Raw genomic sequence first — 24,374 nt, 5'->3', positions numbered from 1 at the left:
GGTGTGATAATCCAAGGTGCATGGGGCTCCTTCTCTTGCTGGTACATATTTTGCATACAGGGACCAAAGTGTGCCACTCCCCAGAGAGGTGTTCACGGAAGCCCCAGCTCCTACGTCCTCCGCACACCCCCCTCCACCCTGAAGGCCTCTGCTGCACTCTGGTCTGTCTTTCTTTCTAGGACTAGGAACACCCAGCCTTTCTGTGAGCCTCCTCCAACTGCCGGAGATTTGGTCAAAGAGCAGCACCATGGTTTTTGCCTGTATCCCCTGAGATGGGCCCACCTCTTTCCTGGCTTGCCCCTCTCCCTCCCCCCTCCCCCCCTCCATATCATTGTGAAGTCCAGCCCAGTGTGACTGGGACACCACTGTGGCATTCAGACACACCTGGCTGGGACAGCGACACAGAACAGATGTGTCTCAGTATCACTTTAATTACAGTATTTACACACACCATTTTGTATTCAGAAATAAAATCCACCCAATCTTCCTATCTCTGGAAAGTTCTATTTCCAACCGTCATTGAAACCAGGATCCCTGCTCACCCCTCTGGAAAGAAAACAAAAATGCAAATGAAAACCTGGGCCACCTGCAGAGGAGGTGGCTTGTGATGAAGGTCTTCTGGAGATGTCGAGGGGCCCTGACTACACGGGGGTGCAGAGCATTGAGGGGGTTGGGGTGCGGGAGGCAGAGACAGAAAGGAGTCTGCTGGGAGACTGAGTCCACAGCTCAACCCAGGAGTCAGGGGGTGGAAGGAGGAAGCTATAGAGATCAGAGGTTAAGGCCAGGACCTAGCCTCTGAGCAAGGGGTTTCCTCAGAGGTGCACAGGCCAAGAGGCTTGGCTCAAAGATCTGGTCCCATGGTCCTGTCCACTCGGAACCACAGGGAGAAACAGGGGCCCAAGATGAGACTCTGTGAGCCCCAGAGAGACAAAGACTGGGCCATCCCCTCTCCCTCATTTGTCCCCAAAGGTAGGAACGCATGTGTCCATGCACCCCTACCCTGTCTCCCAAACACAGACACAAGACATTGTTCAAAACTTGGAGCCTCATTCCAGGCTCAGCCAGAAAACAGTGCAGGCTTCTGTACGCAGATGTAGGGGGAGAAGGTGTGGAGCTCAGGGGAACCTGAGGGAAGCCAATGCCTGAATCCACAGTGACTTGGCATGGGTATAAGGGAGATGGTTTAAGACAACAAGTCTTGCTGGTTATTATCATTACAAAGGAGCAGGTACATTGGGTTGCTTTGGTTTCCTTAAAGTAGAGAAGACAGACATGAGGAAGAAACAGGAAAAGGCAGAGCCTCCTGGGAGGAAACTGTAGCCCAGAAAAAGCCCATGCTTCCCCTGGGAGTTCTTTTAATAAGGCGGAGAGGAGGGAGAGGGAAGAAGCCCATTTGTGAATGATGCAAGATCATCACCCCCCCAACCCCCAACCCTGGTAGCTTCCCTGCACTTTGGCATTTTCCCCTCATACCTTCACTCAAAGTAGACGAGATTCTAAGCTTAGCGAGCTGAACGTGGAAAGGGCAGGGGTTACCTCCCGGTCCCCAAGGTGGAGAGAACCCCTCGGCCTGGTGGGGTGCAAAGCCCCAGGAACGGCCTCCAAGGGTGTGTGCAGCAGGAAAGGGTAGAAGGTAAGGGATGGTAGCTCCAGCATCGAGGCAGCTTGTGGTCAGATGCAGGGAGGGGCCCCTTCCCCAGACCTTGCCCAGCCTTGCCCCACCCAGCCGAGTCACAATTCTGTATCAGCCACCACGTGTTGTCTTGCTGAATGGCCGTTTCTGGATGTGGCCTGGCCGGTCCCGTTCTCCTGAGCCCCTCGGTTCACACTGGCCTTTCCCTGAGCCTCAGGGGAGGCCCCAGAGCCTGAGCTATAGCCCTGGCCTCCACCGTTCTCCGTGTAATAAGGGTCTTCGCCCTAGACAGTGTATAAATAAAGGAGCATTATCTGGTAAGCAGGGGAGTGAGGCGGTGATGGGGGGGGAAGGAGGGGGGGTTGCAGCTGCATGTGCAGACTCCTTTCTTCCTGAAGAGCGGTCAGGGTTCCAGCTCCTAGAGGAGAAAGGACAGAGGAGAGGCACCACACCGTGCCACGGAGACTCAGGAACCAGCTCCCGCCAGCAACCAGGCAATCCCCAGGACGGAATAACCTCCCCAGGGCAGGGAGCAGGCCAGAGGCCAAGAGTCAAACCCCAGCCTTGTCCTCCCACATCCAGAACTCTTCAAGAGTAGACTTTCTTCACATATGTCCCCTTCCCGTGAGTAGATGGGACCCATGGGCACTTAATATACATGCAACAAAGTGTGGCTGATTTAGCAGCCTGTTCTGGTTGTACCCAGCTGAACTACCCCTGGCAAAATCAGAAATAGATGATATGAGCCATCTGCTGCCACAGTGAGCAGGTGGGCTGACCCCAGTTAGTGCCCTCTTCCTAATCTGCTCCATATTATTCAGCCTTGTCCACCGACATGGTAATGTGCGTGTATGCACGTCCATGCATAAGGGCACAGAAGAACCGTTCCTGGGATTTCTCCTCCCCGCTTCGTGACACTTATGGACCTCCCCAGAAGACCACTATCTTCCTCATTTTCTCTGCCCTGGACCCCTAAACTGACCAGCCTTTCTCCTGTGGGGCTCCAGCTGTGGCGGTTCATCAGGAAATAGCCAGTGGTGCCCAAGACAGCCAACAGGATCCCTGAGGTGACCAGTGCAATCAGGGTCTTGCGGGAATAGCTCTGGTGGCTCCCAAGATCTTGTTCAGTGAAGCCTTGGATCCCCAGCTGGAAGGGAAGACGCAGAAAAGACAGACTGTCACTTGTGGGATGTGAGTTCTGGAGCCCACGCTAGACCCAACAGAGGAGAAACACGAGAAGACTTTGACCTCAGGGATTTTTCTAGACAGGATTTAAGACTGACATCTCTTAATCAAGTTGCACCATAAAGTTATGGTTCAAGCACAGAAAGGTAAAGACTGTCGGAGAAGGATGGAGAGAGAGGAAGGACAGGTCTAGAAAAGAGAATTACTTTCTCCCCTACTCGAGTGAATTCCCCTGACCCAGTATTTCCTCTGAGAATTCCCATCATCTTAGAGAACTTACCTTTTTCAGGTCAGACTGGTGCTTTTTCAGGAGTTGGAGCTTACTGGAAAGTTCTAGAATTAGAAACAGGGACTGCTGAATCTAGAAGCTGGAAGAGCTGTGCTCTCCTCTGATGTTCTAGATGATGCTCTGATGGCCAGGGTGGTCCATCTCAGGAGGGTCTCTCCCAAAGTTAGCCTGGCTCTTCTCCTTAGCACCTGTGCTCTTTAAGCTCAGACACTAGAGTTTCTACCCAGGATCCTCTAACTTCAGCCCCACTCCCTTCCTAGACCCTGAGACAGATGTGCCCCTTACCTGTTCTGTTGGCCAAGACCAGCAGCAGGCAGTGAGGCCTCACCTCAGACTGGGCCAGAAGCAAGGAGCACACCCCAGCCCCAGCCTCAGCCTGCTCCTTCTCACACAGGACGTGGGTCAGTTCCTCTTCATTATTCTTCTTAAAGTCCTCCTGGGAAGACAGAAAGAAATGGCAAGCAGAAGATGAAATTACTAATGTACCCCAAACTGGGTCCAGAGTCTTAGGCAATAATCCTGATTCAAGTCACACTATTACTCTCTATTACCCTTTTCTCCCCCTAAAATTATAACTGGAAAAAAAAAAATCCTGTGAACTGTATATGTGCAAAAACTCAATAAGAAAAAAACTCCAAAATTTTCCGGTACCAAAACAATATGTATCAGTACGATAGGCAGCACTGAAAGGGGCCGAGAACGAATTCAGGGAACATCATCTTATTTAAGGATTGTCCGTGCACACGTACACTATTTCAAATTAAATTCAAAAGAAATCGCCGATACCAGAAAATGTGAACAGTGTGTTACTGACAAACAGAAAATCCTTTGTTTCAAGGTTACAATAGCCCCAAATGTTGGAGGAAAAGCCAAGGGAAGTGAGGCTAGAGCACAAATCTCTGGCTGTAGGCTCAGTGGCATCAGCGGGCCCTTCCCTCCTACCCCCCCAAGGGGGCTCGCAGAGAGCCTGGCTCAAACTGAAATGGCGTTTTTTTTAATCATCCTCTCTTTCTCATTAACGGCATGGAACCCAGTTTTCCATGAGGTTCTCAGATTGCTCCAGGTTGCTGGCTGGTCTCTAGGACTCAGGGACTCAGCCCCCCAGAGGAGAAATCCTCATGATTCTTTGATAGTTGAGTGAGTCCCGGGACGGGGATGAGTCAAAAGCATTGGCTGTACCCTTCCAACACCCTGGTCTTCTCACACGTCCCAGGATGTGTTCCAGCAGCTTCCAATCAGAGCCCCCCCCCCCCGCCACACAAACACACACACACACACACACACACACACACACAGGAAAGGAACCGAAACCAAGACTTTCTCCTCTGTCCGGATGGCAGATGGTGAGGAGGAAATGCCTGAACAGCTCCGACAGCTTTCCTGTTCGGGGAAAATTGCTGGGGCGTGTGAGGGGCATCCGAACTGAGCCTCCGTGGAGGAGAAAGCTTCCTGTTTGTGGGGCAGCGCTGCTCCTTGGGGCCCTCCCAGCTTGGAAAGCAGCCTGGGTATTTTCCTACGGCTGTGGCCCGCGGCAGGAAAGCCCAGGATCCTTTGCTCCTGCACAAGGCAGAGTCGGGATTGGCCCGAGGCCCCAGCTTTCTTCTCTCAGCTGGAATTTAAGGGAGCTCAGGAGGAGCTCACTGGGCTCAGATGAGGATGGAAGAGCAGGGCTACCTAACCTCCAGGTCACAGAGAGGAGTCCAGAGGTAGCCTCAGAAGGCCCTCAAGAACCAAGATCACAGAAATAACGAATTCTCGAGCCACTGCTGTTTTACCCCTGAGGGAAAGGTCTCTAAGGAAGTACTTGGATAGAGGCTCCGTTTCTGGAAAAATCTGGTTCTTGAACAGAGAGCATTTGTGGCAGGCAGTCTGGACACCGTTGGATATGGTCAACAGTCTGCTTCTTCTCTAGGCTCCTTTCTCTTTGGGGAGCCTTATGTTGCTTTCCTGTGAACACCACACCCTCCCAAACACCATGCCTTCTGGATGAGGAAGAGGGAAGTCCCTACCCAGATGACTCTAGGCTTCTGGAGTGCCTCTGGTTGAGATACGTCTCCTTCCTGAGAGAGGCAGAGGGACAGGGCTCCTGCATAATCCAAACAAGCCACACAAAATGGCACCTTGCTCAAACTACAGAAACTTAAGAAGCTGCACCTCAACCATAGTCACCTCTTCTGACATTTATGAAGCCCCAGTTGTAAGACACTGTGAAAATCTCTGCATGTGTATCAAGTGTGTGGTGGGCTAGGGGTGGGGGTGGGGTAGCTATGAACTTCACACAGTCACAGCTCTGTCTGCATGCATGGCAGAGAACATACATGATGCTTACTATGTCTCCGGCACTGTTCTGAGTGCTTTATGCATATTGGCTCATTTAGGCTTGGCATAATCCTTTCAGATGGGTATTATTATTCTCCCCATTTGACAGACGAAGAAACTGAGGCACAAAGAGACAGGTGACAGAGGTAGTTCCATGGTAGGAACCATGACAAAGGTACTGCTAAAATGCTATGGACATTCAAAGGAGGGTGAGGGCACATCAGGTTTGGGGTTAGCAGTAACATGTCAAAGTAGGTCTTGAAGAATGGAGAGAATGTGTGCTGGAGAAGCTGGTAGGGAAAGGCCTTCAGATGGGGTGCTACCAGCATGGCAAGCCCAAGTGTGTGAGAGCCTGTGACCTTCACAACCCTGGCTATAAGAAGAAGGAAGAACACCATCTTCTTCCTTGGATTCCCCATCCTTCAAGACTCCACTCAAATCCCACCTCCTCCAAGAAGTTGGTCCTATCTTCCATAGACTGGGCATCAGTCTTGCCTCTCCTATTTACTAGGTTCTTTGCAAGTCATGCAGCTGGTTTGAGTGTGAGGTTCCTAAGCTGAAGACTGAGTTGTGACTAAGGAGATGTTGTATGAAGAGCACCCAACAAGGTGTGTGGAACTTAACGGGCACTGGACAAATGGCAGCTAGTACTGTTACTATTAATAAACAAACCATACTATGCACCATATCCCCCAGAATCCACATTTTGAGGTTTGATTATCTTCTGCCTTACTGTCATAGTCATTTCACTCTGGCTAGACTCTAAGACTCCTTAGTTGGGGGAGTGGGTGTACGTTACATAATTTCGTAATTTTGAACCCAGACTGCACTAAGCATAGCACCAAACAAACAAAGGAACTCACAGAATTGTTGTTCAACTTAACGTCCCAACTGGTTTGGCCTCCACACAGGATTCCTCCACCCTTTGCTTAGCTTCTTGGACTAAATTCAAGGGAATGACCGTGGCCAGCCTCCCACTTTGGAGTTCAGCGGCATCAGTGAATTGTGTTGGGGACTGGAGAGGAGCAGGTGGATCTTGAACAAAGCACAGTGTTTCTCCGGATGCTTGAAATAAACATCCTTCCCCAAGAGAGGCTGTGGGCAGATACCATGGGAGAGTGGGCAGGAGGAAGCCACAACCTTTGCCATTTCGCTCATGAGAATCAGATTTGTGAGCCCCTAGCCACATCTGCTCACACAAGTTACTTTGCAAAAAATAATACCTACAATAAAAAAACCATCTAACCTTTCTTGGGTAGCATCCTCAAACTTTGCAAACACTCTTAACATGTTAAAGAAGCATGTTAAGCATTGGAGTGGGGAAGAGAGGGACAGGTATTTTTCTAAATGAGCCTTAAGGTTTTTCTCAGTGCTGAGATTTTTAGGATCAATTCTCATTCTCTCTTTCTCTCTCATTTTATCTATTTTGGTGTGAGTTTGATATTGGAGGTAAAACCTTGTTTTCATTTAGAGACTGGAGTGAAGGGCCTGCCACAAGTCACACAACAAGGGGGAAGCTGGCCAAGGGTAAGGAGTTAGGCTGTCTCCAGATCTCAGGCTCTCTCCAGGAGACACACTGTCTTCGTCTGTCCTCCATCTGTAAGTTATTTTTTTCTGCATGGAAACTGACCTTTAGTGTTTGGGCAGAGGGCAAGGAAGGCGTGGGCTAGGGGATACGATCTGGAGGTTGGAAGCAGCATGCCTGAGATGAAGTCAATGTGACAGAATAAGGGTGATGTGAACTAGCTGAGTAAATACAACCTCTGCATAGAAACACATGTGGTTCAAAAGAAAGGTAGTTCTCAAAAACAAAATAGTGGACAAAAGGCTTGAATAGAGATTTCTCCAAAGAGGATATGGAAATGGCCAACAAGCACATGAAAAGATGTTCAACAACACCAATCATTAGGAAATGCCCATCAAAAGCACAATGACATACCACTTCATGCCTATTGGGATGGTTACTATATATAACATAACAAATGTTATGTTATATAACAAATGTTGGTGAGGGTGTGGACATATTGGAACCCTTGTGCTCTGTTGGTAGGAATGGAAAATGGTGCAGCTGCTATGGAAAACAGTATGTCGAGTCTTCAAAAATTTAAAAATAGATTTACCAAATAATCCAGCAACTCTACTTCTGGGTATATACCCAAAAGAAATGAAATCAGAGTATTAAAGAGATATTTGTACACGCATGTTCATAACAATATTATTCACCATGGTAAAAGGTGGAAGCAATCCAAGTATTCGTTGGTGGGTGAAGAGATACATAAAATGTGGTTTATACAAACAATGGAATATTATTCAGCCTTGAAAAGGAAGTAAATTCTGACATAGGTTACAACATGGATGAACCTTGAGGACATTATGCTAAGTGATATAAGCTAGTCGCAAAAAGATAAAGGCTATATGACTCCTCCTATGAGGTACCTGGAGTAGTCAGATTCACAGAGACAGAAAGTAGAATGGTGGTGGCCAGGGGCTGGGAGGCGGGGGAATGGGAAGTGGTTTAATGTGTGTAGAGTTTCAGCTCTGGATGATGAAGAGTTCTGGAGACCACACAACAATGCGAATGTTCTTAGTACCGCTGAACTATTTGTGGGACTTCTGAATGGTTAAGGTGGTACATTTTATGTTATGTGTATTTTACCACCATTAAAAAATTTCTTGGTGGATTCCCCTGGATAAATGGGTATAGCCTAAGAGAATAAAGTAATCTCACATTTTGGAAACTCTTTGGGAAACCATAACCACAAAAACTAAATTACCCTGACACTGTGGCCAAGAGAGTGAAAGTCAGACTCAAAGTGACAGGTGCTGCTAATGAGGACTCTAAGATGGGGTAGCAGGTGCTTGAGAAGAGCGTGGGGTTGCCTTCCCTCCCCCAGCTGACAGAGGTGATTTCTGTCTAAAGGTGAAGGATGGGGAGCAAAAGGAGAGTAGTTGAGAAATGAATGTCTGCAGATACATGGACAAAAGACAGGCCTATATGATCCACATAGTGAGAGCTACGAGGTCAGATATGCAGTACATCCCAGTGCAGAGTGAGTGTCTGAATACCTGAGAACAGTCAAGCGTAATTCTGTTATGGGAATACACTGGATGCAGGAGCATGCCAACATGACACAAGTACTCAAGGACATGATGTTAGGGGAATTCAAATCCTTCATGCTTCTCATCAGGCTGTGAGCAGGACTTGAGTTTCCCACGGTTAGAACCAGTGCCTTAAGGTCCTCTGACACCAAGAGTGCAAAGGCAACCTAAGGAAAATGAGCAGGCACCACGCCACTCATAGCCCTTGGAACAGACTGATTATCAGACAAGCACGCTTTAGGACCCAAGGAAAAAGAATCTGAAACACAATCGGGAGCTTTGGCTAAAGATTCTGAGCGAGGATTGCTAACTGGGGAAAAATTACCTTGGGGGGCTTAGGAGGCACTGCTGCTTGGGGGCTGGGGCAAAGGAATCCTGAGGAAGAAAGGGGACCCAGAGTGGCAGAGGGGCCAGGAAAACCGTAGCATGACCTGGTGCTACCACAGAGCTGATTCATCATGAGCAGCGCAGAAGCCTTCTTCAGGATACCAGAGGGCTTGCTGTTTTTCCACATCCCTACTCACAGATCCTCCCCCAGACCTCAGAAGGGAGTATAGACCTTCTCAGCTGTGGCATGAATACATGAGACCATAAAGACCACAGACAGAAAGCAACCACAGCACAGTAAGGGGAGTTATTTCTGGAGTAGCAGTAAGTTTCCAGCACCTTGTCTTGTACGATGACCCTAGTTAAATGTGAACCTCGAAGAGCAATGGACAGACACTTAGAATGCTCTGCAATTAGTTCTAAATCGGTGGTACAAAGAAGCAGCATTTTGGCACAGGAAAATGAGTGCTTAACCAGGATATTACTAAAAAAAAAAAAAAGTCACTTTTTTAAAGCTATAATTAGCAAAGGGTTTGGCAATTTTTTTTAAATAAGTAGAGTTGAAAGTCAGTATCAGAAACACAGAGTATTACCTGTACATTGTATAATCATGTTTAAGTTCACCATTTTGCAAATTGCACTTGTTATCTATTGTGTGAACTTATATCTTTGCAATTTCCATTGTTTTTAAAAGTCCTAGGCTAAATAAAGACCTTAGGTATAATTTTAAGAGATCTGTGAGTCAGAATGACCCAGCTGAAAATCACAGGTAAAATATGGGTAGTCAGAATGGACAAAATAAATAGCCGAATGTTTTCTACAGACTGTACAGTCTACCCAGGTCCTTTCCAATCTATGCAATCACACACCACATATATGGCTCCCTTAAATGGATTCCCAACTTGTAAGGAAATGTTTTTTCCTACAAGTGAATAGGAAGAGTCCTGTCATTCCATTCTTTGCCAAGGAAATTGTAACTGTCAGGAAAATTTGCTGAAACAAAGCAAGAACGTCTGCTATCACCATTAAAAGTTAATGTGGTACTGTAGAGTCTTACCAAAGCAATAAGACTTGAAACCGAAACAAGGTGTAACTACTAAAAAGGAGGAGAAAAACAATGTACTGTGGTAGGTAACAAGATAGCTTGCCTTAAAAAAATCAACTATAAAGCTCTTGTAATTAACAAGTAAGTTAAAGAAAATGGCTAAACCCAAGATAAATTTCAGAACTCAACTAATATACCACCAGTGATCAATTAGAATATTTAATGGGAAATCTATATTATAAATAACCTTAAAAAGTTCATAAAGCCTACAGGAAACAAAACCTAGCTTTTGGTTTTTGAAAACTAAAAAGACAATATGCTGAACAATACAAGAGAAGACCAGAAAAGTATAGAGGGATTTATAGCAGTTCCAATGAAAATTTTGTTTTTTTTTTAAATTTTGACAAGATGTTTCTAGAGTTTTTCTAAAAGAATAGACAAAAATACATATTTTTTTATAGTGTAGCAAGCAAAGCCCTGCTTGGCTGGATATTTAAAATACTATAATGTAAAAGTATAATAATTTAAACAAATTTAAAACAGGCCAAAAAAAGACAAACCGAACAAATAAAATGTCTCTGAAGAATATGCCCTGGGACATATAAAAACTTAATAGAAGCTAAAAAACAGCATTCCAATCAACAATGGAAGGTATCATTCAAATAAATAATGTTAGGAAAACCGGTTATATGGAAACTACAGCATTACAGCACAAAGACATTCTATATGGATTAAAGAGTTATATGTCAGTCATAATAAACTAATTGGTATTTTAGGTTACTAGTTTATGTTTAACTAAGGACTTTCTTAACACAAAAGCAAACTTAAATCTGACAACGTACATACATATTCAATGTATGACGGAGGAGGGAAAAAGTAACAACTAAATTTAAATAACATTGTCTTTGCCTTCTTTGCCCACCAGGTGGGGCCTCTTACTCCCTAAACCCAAAGCTCAGGGCTGGGAAGTGCCTGACCAAGCTAAGTTCTTCCCACCTCCACCAAAGTCTGGTCCAGTCCAAGATGGCTTAAGGATGTTCAGAAAGGATTGCAGGAGAAGAGGGAGGAGGAAAGGATGGGGGTGAGGTGGAGGAGAGTTTGACTTACACAGCTGGAGGTCTCATTTAGCTCTAGGCAGATACCTTGGGTCAATTTCACTTCTTTGACTTGGGAACATTTGATTTCTCCCTGTATTAAAACAAAAACAAAGTAAATACGCCAGTACCTTTGCCCCTCATTCCCTCCCCCACCTCTTTTCCTCTTTGATTTCTGTGAGGTACTCTTTTAAGAGGTTTTAGGAAAAGGGAAATTTAAAAATGTTAGGGGACTAGAGCTATACAATGGTATTCCTCCCTTCCACCATCTCACTCCCATCCCCATCAGATAATCAAAACTTGTTACGAGGCCAGGCTTGCCAGCAAGTAGCCATCTACAGTCTTGGTAAACATTAGCTTGGATGGTACAGAAATGGAAGAAGGGAGGAACTTTTCCCACTGGGGCTATTTTCCCTGCAGTGGATTATACACTTGCAAGTAAGGTCGTATCAGCAAACAGGTAACGGGGCAGCCGGGCAGAACCTGGTGACACTTTTTCCTCTTGGCCCCTTGGACTCCCCAGATTCCTATTCTAGTTCCTTTAAAAACAGAAACCAGTCAGGTTCCTCACGCCTGCCTCCAGGCTCCACGCCCTCATATTTTCTCCCTTTCCTGCTAAAAGCTGTTGACAGCCATAGACCCCAAGGCTGAGCTCACCATCCGTGGGCTGCCCAGTTCTTCATGGCTTCTCTATGCCTGGCATATTGTCAAACCTTCTCATATACAGGAAATGGTAGTTGTCCTAAACCCTTTTGGAAAAGTGGCCCCATTAAATGGAGGATGGTTTCCAAATATGCCCGAAGGGAGACGGTGCCCTGGTCAAAGCCCAGACGGAGAGGTACTAGCAAGAACCACAGCAGACCTCCAAGAATCCGTCTTTACTTTCTACTCCCTAGAAATGAAATACCCACAGCATTGGGTATACCTGTCTCCACTCCTCTCTTCCCCTGTCTATCCTTTCCAGCAATATTCAAGCTGCATAGTTTCTTTTTTAAAAAGATATTATTTATTTATTTAGAGAGACAGAGAGAGAGCACATGAGAAGGGGAGGGGCAAAGGGAGAGAGAGAATCTCTAGCAGACTCCTCACTGAGCGCGGAGCCCAACATGGGGCTTGATCCCACAATCCTAAGGTCGTGACCTGAGCTGAAATCAAGAGTCAGACGCTTAACTCACTGAGCCACCCAAGCACCCCTAAGCTACATATTTTCCTTGCTAATTCTTACATGACCCAAATCTCACTGGTTGGGATGAGGAGAGGTTGAAAGGAAGAGGGGGTTTGCATACATATGAAGTGAGGGGGTAATCTGCCACTTTTGGCCCAATTCACCCACCCTGATGGTACTTGGGGTAAGAGAAAATGATGTAGAGTGTTCAGTGGGGGATGTCACAAGGCTGGTGCTGTTGTATGGGGGATCCGAAACATTTCCAGGTAGCAGGCTGGGCTTCAAGGTCATGTTTGAAGTTGAAAAGCCCGTTGGGATAGAAGTTACTGTGATAGCTAAAGAGGTCTGTGACTGGACAGAAGAGCTCATGGTCCCGGACACTGGGGCGATCTCAGAGGTAGATGTGATATTGACTGTAGTCTCTGAAATAGACCAAAACACAAGTATGCATGTGCACATGTTTGCATAAACACACACACACACACACACACACACACACACACACACACACACCTATACATACCTCAGTTCACCGTCTTGAATTAAAACCTTATAGAGAATGATATTGGCATGGACTTCAAACCAGAAAAGGGTATTTGGGGAGTTAAGAGCTACTTCATGTCCCAGCCCTTACCAAACTCATTTCAAGCCAGCTTGTTGGAACCACAGCTATAACTGAGAATGCTATTAGAGGAACTTTTGGGATTCTGACACTGAACTGGATTCTGGTCTACCCTAAGGAAGTCAAAAAGCAGTTTGAACCTGAAGAGATCAGAGATTTCTAGGGAGTCCTCATCTGATCCTTATTTCATCACTAACCTGAACTCAGCATGAGAGCAGGGTACAAGGAGAATGACTGATCAGGATCAGCTGCTAAAGCTGCCTGAGAAAGCTGTCACTATAGATCACTATACGTTATCAGGAACTTACTTCAGGGTCCCCAAAGCATGATGCACAAACCATATTTCGTGGGGCTTGTATGTTTCCATCTGTGGGGGAAAGGAGGCCTGGAGGTGGTCAGCAAATATCCTAATGCTTTACCCAGGCACAAGCAGCGTCCCTCTGGGGCCTGAGACAAGCACTTTTTACCTGAGATGGTTGCAGTGGTACTACTGTTGTCCTGAGAGACAGGGTACAGGGTGGTACTTCCAAGAGGACTTAGGGTGGTGGCCTCCTGGTTGGATACATTTGCAAACACAGTTGAAGTTATTGCTTGGGTGGATGACTCTGTGGTGACAGCAGTCACGTTTTCTGTATCTGTGAACCCAGAGGCTATAAAGAAACAAGGAGGACAAGTCAGAACCTCAATCATCCTGGAGCCTCATGACATCATGGCATCAGACTATCCTTCTGACTAATTTCTCACTACTAGATTTGCCCTAAGAAAATAAGGAAGGGAAAGCTGGTATGCACCAAGTGTCTAATATAGTACTGTTTATAGAAGGGAGAAGTTGCAAACAACTAAATGAATTACAATAGGATAAATGCTATATGCACTTCATGTACCATAATCATTACAAATAAAAAATTGTAAGAAAAACTAAAGCCGCATGAGAATACAAGGCAATGTTTGTAACATGTTAAGTAAAACGCTAAAATATCAAATTATATCTCAATAAATATCACAGAGATCTAAAATATGGGGGAGGAAGTACCTTTATTTCCTTTTTAATGTGTCTTCCTCTCTTCTGTCACTCTCCATTCACTAGAGTAATATACTCCTGGAATAATCACTAGAGCCATGCCATGTCCACACACCCCCCCTTAAAAATCTTCTGTCTAAGGTTTCCCCATTCCCAAACTCCCTTCATTCTTTCCCTATGGCCTGCAAACCCAACCTCCCTGTCTTTTGTTGAGAAACTCAGTATGCACCCCGCCCCCCCTACCAGATTTCTTTCAAGAAGCTCTGACCTGGGAATCCAGCGGATGGAGTAGAGAATATAAGGCCTGGTTTCTCATCAACTGTAGTGGGAAGAAAGCTTAGTTCTGGCTCTGCCAATAACTATGTAGTTTAATGCGTGTGTGTGTATATCTGTGTGTGTATCTCAGTTTACCAATCTCTAAAGTGATGGATTGTTGGGAAAATTAATGACAAATATTAAATTGGTATAGTATAATGCTCCTGGATTTAATTATTCTCTGAAGATCTTCATGAGGGTCCTTGCCTTTCCATGTTTCCTGGGGTACCTACCAGTGCCATCCTTACACCCAGGAAAGAGAAGCTTCCTGACTGGACCTGAACTTCAGAATCTGTATTCTGTTCCTCCTTCTACTCTGCCCGGCCCCAAACTGTGAGGAGTCCATGGGGCCAACAGAGATGTGCCTTCTCTCCTAGGTTGTACAGTGGGGACCAGAGCTCCTAGAACGTCTTGCCCAAATGGTTCCTTCCTCACTTGAGAATCTTCATGGGGCCCTTTCTCCCAGCCCATCCTTCTGAGGGTGAACTGTAGCACCGGGTATGTACCTCCAAGGCACGAGAGTAGCCAAGAGGTGGCTGCTTCAGGGAGAAGGTTTGCACGTTTAGCATGTGGGTGATGTGTCACTTGCATGCATAGAAGATCCCCAACAATGTGTGCCAGAGTTGTGAGTAAGAAGGGAAGAGGGATGGGCTAGGGCTAAAGGCCATCTCTTCCTGCTCAGAGACCGACAGGGTCCAAATTCAAACTTGGCCTTCCAGATGGCCATGAAGGTATGTTTTTCAAGGTAAGAGGATAGAGGATATTTCATTTAAATAGGCCCGATTGGTAATTTTGAAGTACTTAGACATATGACTGAGGGCCTCTATTCTATTCTTGGCTTGGGCCCTATAAATGTTAGGGATGGGCTTGGTACCTAGAAGTCAGCGCCCAGCACTACCACCCTTAAGGAAAGACCCCTGAGGATCCCAGGCCACCCTAAAGTTTGTCTTCAAATTTTCCTGATTGAGATCTAGGTCTGTATCTCTTGGGGTTTCCAGGTAAATAGCAATGTAGAATGACACCTCTTCTTTCCCTCGACATCAAGAGGGAAGTTAGGCTTTTGTTTCATTGCAATTAACTTGGGACCAAGAATGCTGCCTTTAAAAATGGTGACAAGTCTCACTCTCCCACACCTGACTCCCTCCCCACCTGCCGCAAGTAGATTGATATGAATGGTGAAGATAATAATCATATCTTGATATTACGTGCAGGTGAGCGGGAGGAAGAAGTGATATTACCATCTCCATTTTAGAGATAAAAACCTGAATCACCAAGGTTTTGGGCAAGAGGGGAGGCCATAGTTTATGGGGGGCAGGGAGCAATGGGGCCACTGAGGTTTAGCGGACACTTGAGTGGAAGGAGCCAGAGGGTCAGGGAGTGTAAACTGCTAAGGATCAGGATGCATCCTCCACCCTTCTGGGAGAGAAAAGAATGGGCTCCTATCTGGGTCAGGTGGGAGGTGGTCTTCTTATAATAAAGTAGATGGGGAAGCATATCCAGTCTTCCTCTGCTCCTAGATAGGATGCGATCAGCAATCTGCCCCTAAGGTATGAACTCACTGAAGGGGGCAGGTGGTGGGAACATGTGGACACTGAACCGAAGGATCGTCCTCTCCGGGTACCACTCCAAGGCACCACTGGAACTCCCCCTTGACATCATCCTTCCTTCCCACCCTTTCCTCTTCTTCCTTCCAACACATCAATTCCTGGGAATCCTATCTGGCTCAGCCTGGCCCAGCCTTTTTCTCTTTCCAAAGAAAGCTGGGCCTGACTGAGGTGATGTCATGTTTTTGAACCCCCTCCCCCAGGGCCTCCTTCACCCAGACAAACAGTTTTGAACTTTTCCAGATGTGAGCGGAGACCTGCTGCTAGTTCTGAGGACAGGGGTGCCTGTGCCAGATGAGTGAAGCAACTCTGGACCCAGGCCAGCTACTGACCCACTAGGGTCAGGCTCCCGGCGGCCACAGCCTCCTCTCGCCCACCACCTGGCCAAACACTGAGCAAAGGTAGCAGGATCCATCTGCAAAGCGAATGAAAGCCCAACCTCAGATTCACGTCCCTGAGCCTGGAGTGGGCAAGGATGCCCGCTGAGAGCCTGGAGAAACAGTCAAAGAGGGAGGCCAGGAAGGCAAGGCTCAGTGACAGGATACGTGTGAGTTGATGTAGAGCAAGGGAACATGGCGGTAGGGCCCTGGAAGCTAATCCAACCGGAGGGGCTGCTGCAGAGGTACTGGCAGGGAGAGAGTCCTGTGGTTTCACAGCTTCTAGGGCTCCCATTCTATCTAGAGCTCCCATGAAGAGACTGCATCTTGCAGGAATAACATTTACATGAATAAAGACTGACCACAGGTCTCTGTTCATCTTATCTTCCCCCACACGTCCATGGCATTAAACCATCAAATGCTGACCCTTCTTTATCTGAGTTTCTGTTCTTCCAACTCGGTAAGGGAGTAACAGCAGCTTACCAGTTCCATTCTAGGAGACAATCAGTGAAACCTCCACTCCATTCCCTTCTAGACCGGAGCCTTCCAGACAAATAGCCTTTAGCCCCAACCCAACAGAGCATTTTCAAATTTAAAATCAAACAAATTAAAATCAAACAAAAGTACAATTTAAAATCAAACAAAAGGCTATCTCCTGCTGTATACTTCCCATTCTACCTTTACTAATTGTGTCTCCCTAGGTACCCGATTTGACTCTAGATAACCTATTTGATCTCAACTCATGAACCTGGGGCAAAGGGAGGAGACAAGGTATCAGGAAGTTAGCAAAAATGAGGATAAGAACCCAAAATGGCCAAATAGAGGTCACAAAAGTCCTGTAGTAAAAGTAATGCATTTAACTTTATAGGAACTTATTCAGAGGTGATTATTCTTGTCTTCCACGTCGTTCTAAAAAGTTTGGTTATCTGATATCCTAGCTAAAACTAAAAATTAGAGACTCCTAGAAGCAAACAATAAGGAGAAACAACAGCTTAAAAAAGAAGAAACAGAGATAAAAGAAAAACAGACATGAGTATTAAAACCCACACCAGTCTGGCATCATTTATGGTAGGAGTAAATAAATGCATACACCTTAATAAGCACTAACAAAGTCACTGAGTTGAACCATAACCAAATTATCTTCCTGATCCAACCGAATCATGAAAGTTAAAGTCCTTTTTTTGAGGGGCACACTAAGGAAGCAGGGGCAGAACGTAATATATTTTTAAGAGATTTCTACCTACAATTAGTAAAATGGAGAATCTTTCCATCTTGAAAGAGGGTGTACAGCTCCTCCCATCCAGAAAGCTCTGCTACCTAACTAGCTAAATTCCCATGCTTTAGGAGACTATACTTGGTCTTGCTTTTTTTTTTTTTTTTAAGATTTTATTTATTTATTTTAGAGAGAGAGAGAAAGCGTGCACAAGCGGGGGATGGGCAGAGGGAGAGGGAGAAGCAGGCTCCCCACCGAGCAGGGAGCCCAACGACGATGCTGGGGTTCGATCCCAGGACCCCGAGATCATGACCTGAGCCGAAGGCAGATGCTTAATCAACTGAGCCACCCAGGCACCCCTTGGTCTTGCTTTTCAAAGACCCTCTTAGGTTTAGTGGGGTTTTTTGCTGGTGTTTCCCTGATCTCCTGGCCAGACAGCCCCATCCCACCCTTCTGTTCCAATCCTGGCAGCCAGCCCCAGAGGGGTTTCTGGGAGGAATTCTTGGGTGTCTCAGCCCACGGGGAGACAGCACTGGGAAGAAGCAGCCTGCTGCTTCTGCTGGGAACCCCCAGTCCGTGTTTCTGAGAAAACCGTGAAGCCTCCATGTGAAGAGTGTGGGCTCCGCAGTCAGAACATTTACTGAGGTTTCTTTACCTTGTTCTCGCTGTCAGGGCTTGGGAGGAGGCTTCCTCAATTCTCTAGACCTTACCTGTGAAATGGGAATAAAAACCGCCCCTACCTCCTAGTTCTTTTGAGGAATAGAGGAGTTAAGGGGCATAAAGCAGTTAGCCCTGCTTGGTAAACGCTCAAGAAATAGCGGTTATCTTTAGTCAAGGGCCCCCTTCCTTCTGCTTCTCAGAGGCCTTCAGACACGTCTCTCCGCCACTTATCTGGCACAAATCATATATGCTGTTTCCTGAGTATAGGTCTTGTCGCCTCATTTACATTATAAATTTCTTTAGTGTTGGAAGCGTCTCTCGGACTCTCATTTGTTCTACTCAGGGCGCCAAGCACGACCATCTGAGCTCGGAAGAAGTCCTCAGATTGCATGGCGCCCGTGGCAGGCATATGCACGCCAACCGCCTCTACGGACAGCCGTCTCATTCAGGGCTCCAGTTTAAGAGGGAATTTATTAAATTAGGGAGCGACCATGGGAGGATGACCAGAATCAGGAGAGTTCTAGAAACCAAGTCCCATATGGTTGAGGGCCTGGAGTTATTTCATCTAGATCGGGGGCTGGCGAACAGCTGGTGGACCCAATCCGCCCACAGGCCATTTGTTGTATGGCCAGTGAGCTAAGAAGGGCTTTTACATGTTTCAAGTGTTGTAAAATAAAACAGAGTAGACTATGCATCAGAGACAACATATGGCTTCCAGAGTCTACAATATTTACTATGCGGCTCTTGACAGAAAAAGTTTGCCAACCTCTGATCCAGAAAAGAAGAATCTGGGGAGGGAGAATAAATAACTTTATTCAAGACTCATTTCACTTACTTACTCACTCTTATTTTTTGTCATAAGCACCAGTGATGTGCAAAGGACCATGCTCAGTGCTGTGGGAGCACAGAGTAAGAGAAGACTCCTTCCTGCGGTGTGGTGTGGGTGTCGTCCCAACTTAAATAAATCTCTGTCCTCAAGGAGTTTATAATCTAGTGGGACCAGACAGATCCAGTGAGGATTGTCAGGAAGAAATATCAGATTCATTCTGTGGTAGTTCCAAGAATAGAATTAGATTAGAAGTTACTGAAGATTGGAGCGCCTGGGTGGCTCAGCTGGTTAAGAGTCTGCCTTTGGCTCAGGTCATGATCCTGGAGTCCCAGGATGGAGCCCCACTTCGGGCTCCCTGCTCAGCGGGGAGCCTGCTTCTCCCTCTCCCTCTGCTCCTCCCCCTGGTTGTGCTCTCTCTCTCAAATAAATAAATAAAATCTTAAAAAAAGAAGTTACTGAAGATTAACTGATTCTAATTAAGAATAGAATTTAAAGTTAATGATTAGAAGATACAAGAAAGCTAACTTCATTGTAATACAAAAAAAAGCTGTAAATAACATGTTTTTGTTTTGTTTTGTTTTTTAAAGGAATGAACTACTCTGGGAAGTGGTGAGCCACCCGTCTTTTCTGGGAGCACTCAGGAAGCGTCCTTGTTATGCGTCTTGCTGAGATTGGGCATCTTGGACTAGCACAAAGAACTGGCTTGTTGGCCTTCTGATGGTTCCTCTGAACCTAAGCTGTGATGTGAGCATAAACCAAGTGTCTGTGGTCCGAGGCTACCAGTGGACTGGGACTCCTCTTTAATATGCAAATAGCTGGTCTTGGCCCCCATCCACATACGCTGGAACCCCAGGCTCCTGAGCTTCCCCTGGGGGCTCAATGTTTCTCCCAGTCCCCTCTTCCTTCATTCTCCTCATTGCCACTGACCCCTTTTCTGCAGCTCTGTGCCTCCCTGTCCTCAGGCTGCTGCCTTTCTCCTTCCGATTCACCGGGGGCCAGCCAAGCACCCAGTCCTTTCTTCCAGAGCACACTAATACCAGGCGAGTGTGTGTTTATCAAAGGTTTGAGAGCATGGCACCAGATCACAGCCCAGCCCAGAAGAGACACCGGCATAAGCTTGAACCACTTAGACATCACTGTGCTAAGCACCCCTGCCACACCATGAAGAGTTTCTTCTCACCGGGTCTTTTCCACCCTCAGGCACCACTGTTTCCATGCTGCTCCAGGCACCCCTCCTTTCTCTCTCCTCCTTCTGGCCTCTGGATTCCCACAGCCTGCATCTCTTGGGCCCATCAAATATAAAGTTCCACTTTATCTTTATCATGCTCAGCAATTCAACCTCCTGTCTGCCCCTGCACCTCCAAGGCCTGGTTTTTTTCACCCAGAGATTCTTTAAGGCATTTTCTTTAACAACGCAACTGGCCACCTAGAGATGCCGCTCCACTACAAGCTATCAGGTGTGGGTTCTTGGAGTCTTTTCCCCCAAATCAGGAAGAAGCAGACTTCCCAATTAAGCCAAAAGGCCTTCTCCTTTACATCCAAAGGGAAGTGATTGATCCAGGGATGGGGGCGGGGCAGAGAACAGGGGCTACGCAGTACACCTCAGTCCATCCCTATTCCTGTGCACCTCGCTCCCCCAGGATGCATGCATCTTTCTCCTCAGCAAAGTCAGCAGCTGTCGGAACAAAACAGCATAGATAATGTGTTTTTATTTCTTAGCTGAGGAGGGAAGAGAATGTTCTCATTAGAGAAGTCAAAATCCAGAAAAATAGGAAATTCTGCCCTGGCAACTCCAAGCATTTTCTCTTGGAGGGTGGTGCTTTTGTTCTTTTTCCACACCTTCACATTTTCAGTTCTCCACACTCGGGGCCATTTGGTGAGATCAGGCAAAGCCACCGAGAGAGGGAGGCCAGGCGTCCTCGGGGAGCTGAGCAACCCTCCCGCTCCGAGAGTGAGCCCAGGCCCTCCTGCCCGGCCTCTAAAGGAAATCGGGCAGTGAGGCCGTGTGAAGTGGGATTTGTTCCTCCTTTTTCTATTTGTTTTTGTACGACTCTGCGCCCGAGTTTATCTGCTGCAGTTTGGTGCTCCTTGCCCTGAGCTTTTGGAGACGAAGACTCAGAGAAGGAAAGAGGTAAGGACAAGGGAGCAAGGAGGCCCAGGAGGTGGAGCCAAAGGGGTAAGAACAAAGATGCCCAGGCGTGTTCCCTCAGTCAAACAGGAATGCCGCCGAAGAAGACTTCCACTTGCAAAGGTGCTGCCAGCTGGACCGCCCCTACAAAGGGGACCACTGGGGGCCGCTGAGTTAGTCAGAGGTCCCCAAGCCTGCTCCTCCTCAGTCGCCATGTGGCAGAGATTCAAAGGGTGGAGTCCTCTCTCCTCTGGAAAATATCTGATAAAATTCTTTTCCCTTTTCTTTTCCCCCCCTTGCATGTAGCCCCAGACAGGATATGGGTGTGGGGTCAGCATGCACGAAGGACCCAAAGGAAGAAGAGGAATGTGAAGGGGCGGGATGGGGGTGGGGGTGTCCTTATGGTGAGAGGAAAGATAGGCCATGGAGGTCTTGGAGGGAACAGATAGCCTGAGCCTGACAAGTGGGGTTTCCTAATAACCTGAAAGGCGTCTCCTCCTAGTTGGTGGCATGGCAGGCCTCCCTGGTGGCCTCTCAGCTCCCACTCTGACTCTGGTCACCACCCAAGCAGCCCCATCTGAAGTAAGAAGAGTCTACTTTCGGTTCGCTGCTGTGCCCATCCTTATGCCAACTTCTCACGGGGACAGAAAGAACTTCCCAGAACAAAGCTCTCTGTCGGTGTACATGACACGAAAACCAGCGAACCCTTGGTGCCCTACATTTTGTAGTAATAGCACGGAATTCCTGCAATGTCCCTACGTTAGCATTTCAAGATACGGTCACTCACTTATTTATCCCACGATGTATACCAGGACAGAAAATGACTCCTAGCATTAAAAAAATAAACAAACCCTAGAAAGTTCTCAGGGAAGACGTAAAGCTCCAGATTGGCCCAAGTAGTCCATGCCGCAGCTGTCACCCCCAAAGCTGAAACAGTGGAATTGTCAGCCTATCTGGCCCAGATTTTGCAGGAGGTCAGTTGCTCCCCCCACCTCCTGCTACAGGCCAAGGCGAGACTGAAGCTGGCCAGCTGAGGAAATAAAAAAGGGTGGGCCTCACTCGGCCCGGGACCAGGTCATCACAAGCTGTGTAGCCAAAGGAGAGTGGAACATCTGATCAGCTGTTCATCAACTCCCCGCTGTTAGGAGGGTGTCCTCTAGCACCCAGGGGAGTTCCCCCGTCTAGCGCTTCGACAGCTCAGTAACAGCTTTTTCCCTGCCCCAGAGGACAGATCCACGGCTGCCAAAGTGGTCAAACCAGAGCCTTACTTAGAGCTTTCTCAAGCCGGGAGTCTCTCTCCCACTGGGTGGGCATAGAGGCGGACAGCAGAGGACAATGAGAGCAAAGGGGCCTAACTGGCAGGCCCAGGTCACTCCGTGGGACCATGGTGGGCGGCCTTTCGGATGGAGTAAGAATAGGGAGTTGGGTGCCCTAGAGGGCTGGAAGCAGAATCTTGAGCAAAAGGGAGAACAACGGACAATGTTTAAAACCTAAAGGCAATGAGATGAGATGGAGAATGCTATCCCCAAATGAAAGCAATTAAGAATAAATATTTATTGAGCGCCTATTATTTCTTCACCAAAGTGAGAGCAAGATCTTAAGGAGTAGGGGCAAGTGTGTGTGACTGGAAGAGCGTCCACTTGCCTGCTAAGCTATTCACTAGTTTCAGAACTTGGAGGGGGAAAGGGGAGAAATCCCCCAAATGTAACAAGTCTGAGTTAGTGCCCGGGGGGGGGGGGGGGTAGGGCGATGGGGAGAGAGAGGTAGGGCGCAGAACAAACCCCATCTACCGCCACCTTCTCTCCCACGGACTGGGTGTGAGTGTGGGAAGAGGGAGTTGTAATTTAGCTTTCCGATCCTAAGTGCAAGGATCTTTTCTAAAACGGACCTTTTCAAATAAACTTGCAGTATATACAAAATAAAAAATAAAAAAAAAAATAAAACGGACCTTTTCTTCATTCCACACTCCCCTGGTCACCTAACTCAGCTGGATTCCTGGGCCTCCTGGGCGTCGGAGCCGGGCCCCGTCCCAGGTTGGCCTCGCTCACATTCCTTAAAGGTCCAATTCGGGCTTGCCCTGTCCCGGTGGTCGGGCGGGCGCCTGCACTTTTTTCCCAGCAGGGGCTCAGGCCGGGGCTTTCGGCATCAACCCCCAGGCGCAAAACTTTCCTGCTTCCCTCCTCCCCTCTCCTGGCTCTGGCTCCGATTTTGCGCTCCGCACCTCTGGCCACGCGAACAGACTGGCATCTTCGAAGCCCTTTACTTTAGAGACAACTCCAACGAGTCGCACGCTCTGACTCCGGAAAGCCCGGGGCGCGCCGCCCGGTTGACACCTGGGCTGGCTGACCCTGGCGGCGGGGTGGCCCGCCCTGCCCTTCCCGTCCGCCCCGCCGCTTCCCAGGTGACTGCGCCGGTCTCGGCGGGGCGCGGTTCAAAGGGCCCGGGTCCCGCCCGAGCCCGGAGCAGCCGTGGGCGTGGGGCGTGGGTGGGGGGCCGGGGTCCCTTCCCTCCGCGCCCCCGGGCTCTGCGCGCTCGGCCGCGGGAGAGCGGGGACCCTCCCCGCCCGCCCGGGCGCGCGGCCGGTACTCACGCAGCAGACTGAGCAGGCAGAGCGCGGTCCAGCCCCGCGGCATCCCGCGCCCCGCGCGCGCGCCCCTGCCGACCAGCATCCTTCCCGCGCCGCTCCGGAGAGATGCGCTCAGCCCGAGACGCGCTCGGCCCGCGGGACGCGCTGCCCCCGCCCTCCGCCCGGGAGCGGGGTGGGCGAGCTGGCTTTTTCCCCTCCCCTCCCTCTTTATTCCTGGCAAGGCCGGCCCCTCTCCTTGGCCGCCACTACCGTGAGCTTCCCCGCTCAGTCCCACAGGCGGAGGACGTTAACAGGGGCCGGGGTTGCCGCCGTGGAGGCCAAAAAAGGTGGAGGTTTGTGCGGGCTCCAGAGGACTCCTTCAACTTTATATAGAGGCCCCGTCTTACTCCTTCAAGCTCGACTTCCACTTAACTTTTAACCCCTTTGTGTCAGCCTGGCCAGTGGCAGGGAGGGGCAAGTTTCCTCGGAGTTCTCTCTCTGTGTGTTCTTTCCTTTTTGTTTTTCTTTATTTTTAACTTTAAGCCAAGAACAATCTTGCCCAAGGACTCTAGGACCCGAGTTTACAAGTGTGAGCATTTTGCTAATCAGGTAAAACTCAACACATGCCCCATCTGATGCATTTCATGACAGTCACACCAGAGACTGTGCTGCATGGTAATGAAGCATAAAGAGTGAGCAGGACACATAAATGACTAATTATTCATTTTACCCGTCGGAACCATCCTTGTCGATTTTCTTTTCACTTTTTTCCCCTGCAGGATCTATTTGTGTTAATTTGGAGGGGATTTTCTTGTGACTGTCCCTAATTTTCCACATAGTTTGAGCCCATCACCATCATCACAAAGACAAAAGACTCTCCGGG

The 24,374-nt window shown here is 47.9% G+C and overlaps 1 protein-coding gene across 2 annotated transcripts; it reads right to left on the bottom strand.

The window, feature by feature from the left end:
• Positions 1 to 411: 411 nt before the first annotated feature.
• On the bottom strand, positions 412 to 23,849 carry CD34 (CD34 molecule). Of its 2 annotated transcripts, none has more exons than XM_025878150.2 (8): positions 23,516 to 23,848; positions 13,246 to 13,428; positions 12,325 to 12,578; positions 11,005 to 11,085; positions 3,393 to 3,543; positions 3,099 to 3,151; positions 2,616 to 2,780; positions 412 to 1,917 (listed from the first exon to the last, which is right to left on the bottom strand). In XM_025878150.2, the coding sequence occupies exons 1-8, from the start codon at positions 23,592 to 23,594 to the stop codon at positions 1,732 to 1,734; spliced, it is 1,152 nt and encodes a 383-aa protein (XP_025733935.1). In that variant the 5' UTR covers positions 23,595 to 23,848; the 3' UTR covers positions 412 to 1,731. The 2 variants fall into 2 exon arrangements, with proteins under 2 accessions (XP_025733935.1, XP_025733936.1); XM_025878151.2 differs by having other exon boundaries at positions 1,914 to 2,051; positions 23,516 to 23,849.
• Positions 23,850 to 24,374: the final 525 nt, after the last annotated feature.

Source organism: Callorhinus ursinus, unplaced genomic scaffold (genome assembly GCF_003265705.2).
Source record: "Callorhinus ursinus isolate GAN/ISIS: 27379988/994484 unplaced genomic scaffold, GSC_fseal_2.0 scaffold13, whole genome shotgun sequence".
Taxonomy (NCBI): Eukaryota; Metazoa; Chordata; class Mammalia; order Carnivora; family Otariidae; genus Callorhinus; species Callorhinus ursinus.
This window is presented reverse-complemented; position numbering and strand designations above follow the sequence as displayed.

Coding starts and splice junctions, on each gene's coding strand:
- CD34 (XM_025878150.2), bottom strand. CDS start 23,594: ATGCTGGTCGGCAGGGGCGCGCGCGCGGGGCGCGGGATGCCGCGGGGC. Junction 3,544..11,004: donor TAAATGAGACCTCCAGCTGT/GTAAGTCAAACT, acceptor CTGTCTTCCCAG/GAGGACTTTAAGAAGAATAA. Junction 2,781..3,098: donor ACCAGTCTGACCTGAAAAAG/GTAAGTTCTCTA, acceptor CTTCCCTTCCAG/CTGGGGATCCAAGGCTTCAC.